General features: G+C 47.5%; 1 protein-coding gene across 2 annotated transcripts in view; it reads left to right on the plus strand.

The window, feature by feature from the left end:
• LOC311118522 (E3 ubiquitin-protein ligase pellino homolog 1) overlaps window positions 1-12,618 on the plus strand; it is an 82,460-nt gene that overhangs the window by 50,592 nt on the left and 19,250 nt on the right. Inside the window, exon 2 of one of the 2 annotated variants that reach the window (XM_084193317.1) lies at window positions 12,337-12,556. The exons of the other annotated variant lie outside the window; for it this stretch is intronic. Within the exon in view, the coding sequence (XP_084049443.1) occupies window positions 12,468-12,556 (89 nt within the window). The 5' untranslated portion in view covers window positions 12,337-12,467. The remainder of the gene's footprint in view (window positions 1-12,336; window positions 12,557-12,618) is intronic. 2 annotated transcript variants of the gene reach the window in all.

Here is a 12,618-nt window from a genome sequence, read left to right on the forward strand (position 1 = left end):
GGTTAGAGAGGAGTGCTGGTAGTAGTAGCTAGGGTTAGAGAGGAGTGCTGGTAGTAGTAGCTAGGGTTAGAGAGGAGTGCTGGTAGTAGTAGTTAGGGTTAGAGAGGAGTGCTGGTAGTAGTAGTTAGGGTTAGAGAGGAGTGCTGGTAGTAGTAGCTAGGGTTAGAGAGGAGTGCTGGTAGTAGTAGCTAGGGTTAGAGAGGAGTGCTGGTAGTAGTAGCTAGGGTTAGAGAGGAGTGCTGGTAGTAGTAGTTAGGGTTAGAGAGGAGTGCTGGTAGTAGTAGCTAGGGTTAGAGAGGAGTGCTGGTAGTAGTAGCTAGGGTTAGAGAGGAGTGCTGGTAGTAGTAGCTAGGGTTAGAGAGGAGTGCTGGTAGTAGTAGCTAGGGTTAGAGAGGAGTGCTGGTAGTAGTAGCTAGGGTTAGAGAGGAGTGCTGGTAGTAGTAGCTAGGGTTAGAGAGGAGTGCTGGTAGTAGTAGCTAGGGTTAGAGAGGAGTGCTGGTAGTAGTAGCTAGGGTTAGAGAGGAGTGCTGGTAGTAGTAGCTAGGGTTAGAGAGGAGTGCTGGTAGTAGTAGCTAGGGTTAGAGAGGAGTGCTGGTAGTAGTAGTTAGGGTTAGAGAGGAGTGCTGGTAGTAGTAGCTAGGGTTAGAGAGGAGTGCTGGTAGTAGTAGTTAGGGTTAGAGAGGAGTGCTGGTAGTAGTAGTTAGGGTTAGAGAGGAGTGCTGGTAGTAGTAGCTAGGGTTAGAGAGGAGTGCTGGTAGTAGTAGCTAGGGTTAGAGAGGAGTGCTGGTAGTAGTAGCTAGGGTTAGAGAGGAGTGCTGGTAGTAGTAGCTAGGGTTAGAGAGGAGTGCTGGTAGTAGTAGTTAGGGTTAGAGAGGAGTGCTGGTAGTAGTAGTTAGGGTTAGAGAGGAGTGCTGGTAGTAGTAGTTAGGGTTAGAGAGGAGTGCTGGTAGTAGTAGTTAGGGTTAGAGAGGAGTGCTGGTAGTAGTAGCTAGGGTTAGAGAGGAGTGCTGGTAGTAGTAGCTAGGGTTAGAGAGGAGTGCTGGTAGTAGTAGCTAGGGTTAGAGAGGAGTGCTGGTAGTAATAGCTAGGGTTAGAGAGGAGTGCTGGTAGTAGTAGCTAGGGTTAGAGAGGAGTGCTGGTAGTAGTAGCTAGGGTTAGAGAGGAGTGCTGGTAGTAGTAGCTAGGGTTAGAGAGGAGTGCTGGTAGTAGTAGCTAGGGTTAGAGAGGAGTGCTGGTAGTAGTAGCTAGGGTTAGAGAGGAGTGCTGGTAGTAGTAGCTAGGGTTAGAGAGGAGTGTTGGTAGTAGTAGTTAGGGTTAGAGAGGAGTGCTGGTAGTAGTAGCTAGGGTTAGAGAGGAGTGCTGGTAGTTAGGGTTAGAGAGGAGTGCTGGTAGTAGTAGCTAGGGTTAGAGAGGAGTGCTGGTAGTAGTAGCTAGGGTTAGAGAGCAGTGCTGGTAGTAGTAGTTAGGGTTAGAGAGGAGTGCTGGTAGTAGTAGCTAGGGTTAGAGAGGAGTGCTGGTAGTAGTATCTCCTCCCAATATCCCCCAGTTTCTCCTCCCTCCCTCCCTCCTCCCCATATCCCCCAGTTTCTCCTCCCTCCCTCCCCATATCCCCCAGTTTCTCCTCCCTCCCTCCCTCCCTCCTCCCAATATCCCCCAGTTTCTCCTCCCTCCCTCCCTCCTCCCCATATACCCCAGTTTCTCCTCCCTCCCTCCCTCCTCCCCATATCCCCCAGTTTCTCCTCCCTCCCTCCCTCCTCCCATATCCCCCAGTTTCTCCTCCCTCCCTCCTCCCCATATCCCCCAGTTTCTCCTCCCTCCCTCTCTCCTCCCATATCCCCCAGTTTCTCCTCCCTCCCTCCCTCCTCCTCATATCCCCCAGTTTCTCCTCCCTCCCTCCCTCCTCCTCATATACCCCAGTCTCTCCTCCCTCCCTCTCAGGGGCTGCTGCTGCCAGTACAGGTTGCACTTTAGACACAGATCTAGGATCAGCTTTGGCAAGCCAGTCTGCCCCTATCAGGTCAGTAGTCTCTCCTCCCTCCCATCACTGCTGCTTGTTTCCTGCCCCCCCCCCGTTATCTTCCTGTGCAGAGTGAGTCAAGTGAGCCACACACACTTTCCCCACGCTGCTGGTCACTGGAATGGGTGGTTGGGAAGGTCACATAGTGTGTTCTCTACTGGCAGGAAGTAGTGTTCTCTACTGGCAGGAAGTAGTACCCAGACAGAGTGTGAGTGTGCTCATGTGACCGCCGTGTGGTTTTGAGGGCATGCGATGTGTGTGCTGTTTGTTGTCTGTCTGCTGTCGGTCTGTGTTCACCTCAGTGAATTATTGATGAGCCTGTAACTTGAACGCCTCCCCTCCTCTTCCTCTCCCAGTCTCTCCATCTGTCACCAGTAGCCTACATCCCAGTACTGCCTTCTGGAACTTTCTCTAGGCCCCGCTCTCCTCTCCCCTGGGTGTTATTGATGGGAATGACCTACCTAGTGACCATCATTTACTGTTAATGCGGCCACGCCTGCACACACACACACACACACACACACACACACACACGCACACACACACACACACACACACACACACAACCACACACACACACACACAACCACACACACACACAACCAAAGGGTGGTCGTAGGGTGGGGTTGTATAATGGGTGCCAGATGGTCTTTGAGGATGGAAGGTGGGGGGTCTCTATAATGAACCTAATTCCATGAACCTTGTTATGCTATGGTTGGTGCCTTCACTGCCTTGTGTAGTTTTCATGCGTTTGAGGCCCATCGCAGCATATGACAGGGCTGAGGGGATAGAAACGGTGCTTTGAATACGAGTGCAGGTAGGCTACAGCCATTCCATCTCATGGAATAAAGGGTTGAAGATTATATAAACCTCTGCCTTTGGAACCTACATTTGAGCAGTCCAAAGAAACATGTCCACTATTGGAAGTCTTTCTTCTGTTAGTCATATAGGCTATTGTTTTAAAAAGGGTTGCAAAATTCTGGGAACTTTCAATAAATTCTCTGGTTTTCCAGAAATCCTGATTGGAGGATTCCAGATTTCCTTCTTATTCCCTCCTGATTCCGGGAATCCACCAACCAGGATTTCTGGAAAACCAGGGAATTTTATTGAAAGTTCCTGGAATTTTGCAACCCTAGTTTTAAATATCTGGAGTGTGTTATAAATGTCTGAAAGGCCTTTGGGAACCAACCACTGCTGAAATCCACCCTCTGTTAAGTGTATTAGACCTTGTGATAATGTCTACTTCATTTGCCTCCCTCCACTGGGGTCAGTCGGTAACTGCTTGGCACTCAGCATTAAGGAGATAGATTGGGGGTAAGGCCCTGAGATTGGAAGGTTGGGAGTTCTGCTTGGCACTCAGCATTAAGGAGAGAGATTGGGGGTAAGGCCCTGAGATTGGAAGGTTGGGAGTTCTGCTTGGCACTCAGCATTAAGGAGATAGATTGGGGGTAAGGCCCTGAGATTGGAAGGTTGGGAGTTCTGCTTGGCACTCAGCATTAAGGAGATAGATTGGGGGTAAGGCCCTGAGATTGGAAGGTTGGGAGTTCTGCTTGGCACTCAGCATTAAGGGAGATAGATTGGGGGTAAGGCCCTGAGATTGGAAGGTTGGGAGTTCTGTTTGGCACTCAGCATTAAGGGAGATAGATTGGGGGTAAGGCCCTGAGATTGGAAGGTTGGGAGTTCTGCTTGGCACTCAGCATTAAGGAGATAGATTGGGGGTAAGGCCCTGAGATTGGAAGGTTGGGAGTTCTGCTTGGCACTCAGCATTAAGGAGATAGATTGGGGGTAAGGCCCTGAGATTGGAAGGTTGGGAGTTCTGCTTGGCACTCAGCATTAAGGAGATAGATTGGGGGTAAGGCCCTGAGATTGGAAGGTAGGGAGTTCTGCTTGGCACTCAGCATTAAGGAGATAGATTGGGGGTAAGGCCCTGAGATTGGAAGGTTGGGAGTTCTGCTTGGCACTCAGCATTAAGGAGATAGATTGGGGGTAAGGCCCTGAGATAGACTAGTGTCCTGTCCAGGGGGTGTACTGGTACATCACGCTGCCTCGCTACAGAAACAGGAGATAGGCTCCTGCTCCTATGAGCCGTTCCGGCTCGTACAAGCCAAGGCTCGTGCAACGCTACTTACTTACTTACTGTGGTCAGTCAGTCCATTCCTCCAATGGGCAAACGTCCAGTCATCCAGGACCTCAGCTGCCACAGATAACCCAGTTGTCGTGGGAATGGCACCGATTGGTCTCAGATTCTCTCGACAAGCGGGTCCCGTGTCCTTTCCAGCTGGAGAGTGGTTTATTTAACCAAGCTAATTTAATACTGAGGAGGAGGAATTCAACCTGCTCAGAAAGATGATAGATAGATGGGGGTTATCTCAATCGCAAACAACAACCAGCAATACATTGGTAGAACATAGGTAGATATCAAAATGATAGCCAGAATCTTCCTCATTCTCTGATCTATCACAGAGACAGACACACAGACAGACACAGACAGTGAGTTTGATTGAAAGCCTGAGAAATGTTTGAAATTGTGAAAAGTTTTGGAAATGTGAAAGCGTCATTCAACTTTCATACGTTTACCTACATTCTGGAGACACTTTTTTTTAGGTCAGATGCTTGGCAATGGGAACAATTGAACTATTCTGATACATTTCCGTCAGACGAGTTGGTGTCTGTGTGGGAGAATTGGCTAAGTTGAGTTGGCCACATCTACTGATTTTTAGGTTAGTCTTGTTGAGATAAACATCTATTTTTCAAGAAAGACCAAGACAGCAGCATCAGCACATCAGTCCAAGGCAAACCGTCACATGACATCAACCAGAGGAAAATGACATCAATACAATAAGCAGCATGTTCCCATGTCTGGAGGCGAACTACGCCATCTAGACTAGCTCACAACAACGCATCTTATCCTTTGTACTCACTGGGGTGCCCACTGGTAGATTCCACTGTCTGTGTTGGTTAAAAGGGACAATTCACCACTTTTCCACTTCATATTTACTATGTCTAGATATCTTCAGCACCATACCAGTGTCTCTCCGCTTGTGAAAACGGCAGCTTGTGTCTGCTACATAGGCCTACACGTAGGCTAGGCTATGTGAAAACAGTGAAAGTCTGGAATCAAAAAGATTATAACATTGAAATGTATTGAGTGTTGTTCTAGTGAGGTTTGTACTCCAGTCTTCTGACAGTACAGCTGGTTTGTACTCCAGTCTTCTGACAGTACAGCTGGTTTGTACTCCAGTCTTCAGACAGTACAGCTGGTTTGTACTCCAGTCTTCAGACAGTACAGCTGGTTTGTACTCCAGTCTTCAGACAGTACAGCTGGTTTGTACTCCAGTCTTCAGACAGTACAGCTGGTTTGTACTCCAGTCTTCAGACAGTTCAGCTGGTTTGTACTCCAGTCTTCAGACAGTACAGCTGGTTTGTACTCCAGTCTTCAGACAGTACAGCTGGTTTGTACTCCAGTCTTCAGACAGTACAGCTGGTTTGTACTCCAGTCTTCTGACAGTACAGCTGGTTTGTACTCCAGTCTTCTGACAGTACAGCTGGTTTGTACTCCAGTCTTCTGACAGTACAGCTGGTTTGTACTCCAGTCTTCTGACAGTACAGCTGGTTTGTACTCCAGTCTTCAGACAGTTCAGCTGGTTTGTACTCCAGTCTTCAGACAGTACAGCTGGTTTGTACTCCAGTCTTCAGACGGTACAGCTGGTTTGTACTCCAGTCTTCAGACGGTACAGCTGGTTTGTACTCCAGTCTTCTGACAGTTCAGCTGGTTTGTACTCCAGTCTTCAGACAGTACAGCTGGTTTGTACTCCAGTCTTCTGACAGTACAGCTGGTTTGTACTCCAGTCTTCAGACAGTACAGCTGGTTTGTACTCCAGTCTTCAAACAGTACAGCTGGTTTGTACTCCAGTCTTCTGACAGTACAGCTGGTTTGTACTCCAGTCTTCAGACAGTACAGCTGGTTTGTACTCCAGTCTTCTGACAGTACAGCTGGTTTGTACTCCAGTCTTCAGACAGTACAGCTGGTTTGTACTCCAGTCTTCTGACAGTACAGCTGGTTTGTACTCCAGTCTTCTGACAGTACAGCTGGTTTGTACTCCAGTCTTCTGACAGTACAGCTGGTTTGTACTCCAGTCTTCTGACAGTACAGCTGGTTTGTACTCCAGTCTTCTGACAGTTCAGCTGGTTTGTACTCCAGTCTTCTGACAGTACAACTGGTTTGTACTCCAGTCTTCAGACAGTACAGCTGGTTTGTACTCCAGTCTTCAGACAGTACAGCTGGTTTGTACTCCAGTCTTCTGACAGTTCAGCTGGTTTGTACTCCAGTCTTCTGACATTTCAGCTGGTTTGTACTCCAGTCTTCTGACAGTACAGCTGGTTTGTACTCCAGTCTTCTGACAGTACAGCTGGTTTGTACTCCAGTCTTCAGACAGTACAGCTGGTTTGTACTCCAGTCTTCAGACAGTACAGCTGGTTTGTACTCCAGTCTTCTGACAGTTCAGCTGGTTTGTACTCCAGTCTTCTGACAGTACAGCTGGTTTGTACTCCAGTCTTCAGACAGTACAGCTGGTTTGTACTCCAGTCTTCTGACAGTACAGCTGGTTTGTACTCCAGTCTTCAGACAGTACAGCTGGTTTGTACTCCAGTCTTCTGACAGTACAGCTGGTTTGTACTCCAGTCTTCTGACAGTTCAGCTGGTTTGTACTCCAGTCTTCTGACAGTACAGCTGGTTTGTACTCCAGTCTTCAGACAGTTCAGCTGGTTTGTACTCCAGTCTTCTGACAGTACAGCTGGTTTGTACTCCAGTCTTCAGACAGTACAGCTGGTTTGTACTCCAGTCTTCAGACAGTACAGCTGGTTTGTACTCCAGTCTTCAGACAGTTCAGCTGGTTTGTACTCCAGTCTTCAGACAGTACAGCTGGTTTGTACTCCAGTCTTCTGACAGTTCAGCTGGTTTGTACTCCAGTCTTCTGACAGTACAGCTGGTTTGTACTCCAGTCTTCTGACAGTACAGCTGGTTTGTACTCCAGTCTTCTGACAGTTCAGCTGGTTTGTACTCCAGTCTTCTGACAGTACAGCTGGTTTGTGTGGGCGAGTGTTTGATCTGAGGCTAGCTAACTTCCTGTCTCATTAAAGGGCGCCCGTGTTCACTTTCTTCTTGTTTTTTGGATACTCGGGGGGGGGGGGGGGGGACACCAGACAGACACACACACACACACACACACACAGACACACACACACACACACACACACACACACACACACTCTCACCAAACTCTGGTACTTTAGATTTGTCTAAAAGGAGGCTGTGATGGGCATAGTGCTGACAACAAGTGCAGGAACCTTACACATACACTGAGTGGACAAAACATTAGGAACTCTCTTTCCATGACATAGACTACTGAGACATGGATTGGGTATGTAAAGCCATTCAGAGGGTGAATGGGCAAGACAAAATATTTAAGTGCCTTTGAACGGGGTGTAGTAAAATGGCTCTTTGGCTAGCTTTTGCTACAGCCTATATCAATGAGCGTTAGCATTCTAGCTAACAACTGCTGCATCCAAAGTAGTTATTTTGCAAAGATCACAACCAAATATAATCTTAGCGACTGTTCAAGCAAGAATCAAAACATAATTGTAAGCGTATGAGAACCCCAAAAAAGTGATTTTGTTTAGAAGTACTAAAAACGTAAACCTAGGCTATGTTGAATGGGTGCAGATGGCTTTCTTACTGCCGTGCGCATCTGTGCGTGACCTCAGTGTGTTGTGGAAAAGGCTCTATAGCCTGTTGTCCATCGTCTTTTTAAATAGTGAGCCAACGTGTTTTCAGCACTTTTAGTTCCCTGAATGATCTAAACTCGTTTTCTCTCTTGTCTGAACTTGAACTTTTAAAAGTGAGATTTTAACTGGACAGTTACTTTAAGGTCAACAGATATCTAATCACCTGACCTTGATCGCATCATGGCATCATGGCATCCTGACATGCAGTCATTTCAGGTTTCTCAGTTTCACTCCCTCCGGTGGCTTCCCCTGGTTAGCTAACAGGCGGAAAGAAAAACGCTTTGAGCTCCCTCCCTATGCTCCCCAGCTGCACGCATGCACATACACACACACACACACACACACACAGAATACGCACGCTCACGAACACATCAAACGCTCACAGGCAGTCCTCTCCAAAAACAGTACCTCACCCTATTTTCATCCCTCCCTCCCCCATCCTCTCGCCAGTCTTTTTATATTTTTGATCCCGAACATGAGCCTGTAGAGGAGTGTTTTAGAAAGGCTGACGAACATCTAGACCTCAACAACATGACACCTTTGGCAACACACTTTTAGAAACACAGACACATACACACTTCATAATGGTAATGATGTTGATTGCCTTGATGCAGGCTTTAGGCGAGCTCTCCTTTATGACCAATAACTCACGCTGTATTAATTTCCCAGCACTGAAAGGATCATTCGCTAGTGGATTTCCCTGTGGATTTCTAGTAGGCTAGGCCTATCTGTGGACGGCGCGAGGACAGTACAGTAAGAATGCTGTGTGGGTTGTGTTGAAGTGTTCCACAACATCCCAGCCCTTCACTCATACACATACACACAACCCTCAGCCCCTTGCTCGCCTTGGTCTCTCGACCATATACATATTTAGGATATAGAATGGACACAATATGCCTTCCCGTGAATCCTCTGTTTTGTAGTAAAGATGAATCAATACAGAAATATAACTGACCCATTCAGTATAATACGCTTCAGTCGGTGTGGATTGTTGTTAGTTAATTATTTGAAACGGGTCAATCAAACTGATCCAAGAACAGCACTCGGAGACGCTTTCTGAATACAAGCCCTAATTGGAGTAAACTAATGGACGACAACACTTAGGCTTCTTTCTGAATACAAGCCCTAATTGGAGGAAACTAATGGACGACAACACTTAGGCTTCTACTTCCAGCTTATACATACTGTATACATTTTACGGACACAGTATATTTTGCAATAGTTATCTTTTGTTTGTTTTTAGTCCCGTCCTCCAGCTCCACTCAAACCCCTCCCATCTATCTCTGAACACCATCCAGTTTTGATTTCTATTTGCCTGTGATGTGATGTTTCACTAAAGTTCTGAACCTTTCTATTCTCATAGATTCTACATATTGTAAATTAAAGATAAACATGTTTGCTAAGAGTATGATGATATTATTGATCGATTGACTATTGACTTTTTAAATCACCCAGCAGTGCTATTTGCAGAGTTAGCTCCAGGTAAATGTTGCAATTCTTCAGCCATTCCTGAACCTGCTGCCAAAAACAAGCTACATATGGACAGTACCAAAACAAATGATTGTCTCTTCGCAGCAAAATCTGCACAATACTCACACAAGCAATCAAATACTAACGTCTGTTCGGATATTCAAATATTTGAATAACCGTGCCCATCCCCAGTGGAGAGTAAGCAACCTAAGTAGAGGAGAGTTCTCGCTGAGGGTTGAGAGTTGGTCATTTAGCTCATTGCTGTTAATGAAGGCTAAAGGGCAGACAGAGTTGATAACCCAGTCTCATTGACTATAATATATGCCATTTAGCAGAAGATTTTATCCAAAGCGACTTAGTCATGCATTTTTACGTATGGGTGGTCCCGGGAATCGAACCCACTATCCTGGCGTTACAAGCGCCAGGCTCTACCAACTGAGCTACAGAGGCCCACTGTTATTAATTTAACCGTCCAGCCAATTAGCCAGTCTGCAAACCATTCAGGCAGCCAGTCAGCTAACCAGCCAGCCAGTCCACCAGCCAGCCCATGGATACTGACTTAGCTTAGCACTCTCTCTTAGTGCTGCTGGCTGGCTGGGTGACTGGGTGCCTGAATGGTTTGCAGACTGGCCAATTGGCTGGCTGGTTAAATGGCTGGTTGGTTTGTCGGCTGGCTGACTGGCTGGGAGGTTAGCTGGCTGGCTGGTTGAATAGCTGGCTGGTTAGCAGGCTGGCTGACTGGCTGGCCGCTTGGATATCCCAGGAGGCAGCTGGTGTTTGCCCAGGAAGCTGGCTGGGGCCACTGATGTGGTTCTCCTCCCTCCTCCCCCATGGAGGTCCTCCACCACACCCACACACCACGCCTGGTCTATGTCTGCCTCCTCGCCACCCCCCCCTTCATCTGGAAAGACGCTGCCTCTCTCTCGCCATCATATAAAAGGACTTTTCTCTCTCATGAAAGGACTTTTCTCCACTGAGCTGATAACCAAATCCTTAATTGAGATTCAGACACTTCGTAAAAGAGGGTGTTTGGACTCCTCTTGTCAGATTTCGGATGGATCTTTGAGTTGGGTAGCTCCGACGCCTGTTTTATGGGGCATTTCCACCTGAGACGAAGGCTACCCCACACCAGTGTTTGGCCAGTGTTTATGTTGATGTGAGCTCTAGTGTTATTTTTTGGGAACTGTTCCATCAGGAGGGTGACACTAAAGACTTGGGGTGAGCAGAATCAACAATCTCTGCATCGTCAAGACAGTTGCTTTGTAAGAAGGTGATAACTGTGGAAGGTGGTAAGCCATGTTCACAGTTAGCCATCTCCGGTGGAAATTCGCCATTAGTGTTTTCGTGGTTACAGTGTGGTGGGCAGTAACATCATTTTAACTTGATGTGAGGCGTTTGCCTGGTGCAAATTATGCCTTGGCAGCTGAGAGGTATGAAATAGGTTGTGTGTGTATCTGTGTCCAGGAAACTGGCCCTATACGTGCCATTTGTGAATCACCTCAACTCCCTTTTTTTAGTGACGTCATCATCGCAGCTCTCACAAGCTTCTCTATCAACAGCCAGTCCAGTGTGCATTCTGAACATAGGCGGCACTCAAGTGTGGTTGAAGAATAGCACACCTTTCCCTTTCATTGGACTGTTGAAGGACGGGACTCAACCTGCGTGCCAAACAGGACACAGGCAAATTGTTGGTGTTGTTTTTAGGGGGGGAAACTGCCTGGCTGCACAAAGGCACCGTTGTTTGAGGAAGTGAGGTCACTGTGAAAGCCCTGGGTCGTATTCATTAGGGCAATCCGTAGCAAAACCTTTTACAACTTGAAACTTTAAGTACTCCTTGTGAAGTTTTGCTACAGAGACCGCTTGGTGGGGTTTGGTGACCGCTTGGGGGAGTTTGGTGACCGCTTGGTGGGGTTTGGTGACCGCTTGGTGGGGTTTGGTGACCGCATGGGAGAGTTTGGTGACCGCTTGGTGGGGTTTGGTGACCGCTTGGGGGAGTTTGGTGACCGCTTGGTGGAGTATAAACCTATCCTAAGGGGATACACAGACTCACAGCAGCAACCGTTTCAACCCCAGACCAGATGAGAGAGCGCCTCCTTCTGTTGCATGGCTGTAACAGCAGCTGTTCTCTGTGCAGGCTGGCACACTGGAACAGATCTGCGGCTGGCACACAGCTGCTATCATAGTGTGCCAGTCTGAACACGCATCCACACAGTGAACACACACACACACGTGTAGTTACCCTTTTAATGCAGGTTCGCACCAGCCAGAGACCGTTGTTTAGTTAGCGGTATTTCTGTAGCCCTCATGAGATTGCAGAGTTTGACAAACAAATGGGCACTGGATTGACGCAAATAATCAGGATATCATTCTGCCAGGTAGGCATAGGCTACTTTGTAGTTAACATTTAATTGAGAACGTTTTTGGGAAAGCCTTTCCATCTACCAGCAGATGGTTATCATTAGCATTGTCGCTAACGGCTACACAAAGTGTAGACTAGACATAAGAGCACCACAACACAGACGGGCATTCCTGAGCCCTTTCAGAAAGATGCAGGAAAATACTAATCACTGATGCATTTTGTTCATGTCTTGTGATTCACATGGGCAATTTTAAGGAATTTTCTAATAAGTTCAATACATTTTAGTTGATTTCCTACTATGTTCAATACATTTTTGAATATTGTTTAATTCTGCTTTGTGCAATGCAGATTTTATAGGGCCCTGTGTGTGTGTGTGTGTGTGTGTGTGTGTGTATGTGTGTGTGTCCTAAAGTGTGTGGTGTTCTTGCTGTCAGTCACTTCCTGTTCAGTGTGAGGTGAGATCAGGTCACTTCCTGATGTTGTGAGCTGCGTGGTCCATGTGTGACTGACCTCTCTCTCTCTCTGTCTCTCTCTCTCTCTCTCTCTCTCTACCTCTCTCTCTGTCTCTCTCTCTCTCTCTCTCTCTCTCTACCTCTCTCTCTGTCTCTCTGTCTATGTCTCTGTCTCTGTCTCTCTCTCTATCTCTCTATCTCTATCTCTCTCTGTCTCTCTCTGTCTCTCTCTGTCTCTCTCTCTCTCTCTCTAGGGTTGCGGCAGCGACAACCAACAGGCGCATGCAGGATGAGGAGGCGGAGCTGAGGCTCAGCTGACCCCGCCCCTTTAGTGTGACCTCCCTTCTACCCTCACCCCTCCTCACCCATCCAGCCAGCCGTGCCCATGTTCTCTCCAGAGCAGGAAAATATCTCCCCCTCCTCCACCTCCTCCTCCAAAGTGCCAGTGAAATACGGAGAGCTCATGGTGCTGGGGTAAGATGATTGTAACAGTAGTGGTTGTCCTGGTCTCCAGGTTGTCAGGGAGATGATTGTAA

This window comes from Coregonus lavaretus, assembly GCF_964263955.1.
Source record: "Coregonus lavaretus genome assembly, contig: HAP1_SCAFFOLD_231, whole genome shotgun sequence".
Classification (NCBI taxonomy): Eukaryota; Metazoa; Chordata; class Actinopteri; order Salmoniformes; family Salmonidae; genus Coregonus; species Coregonus lavaretus.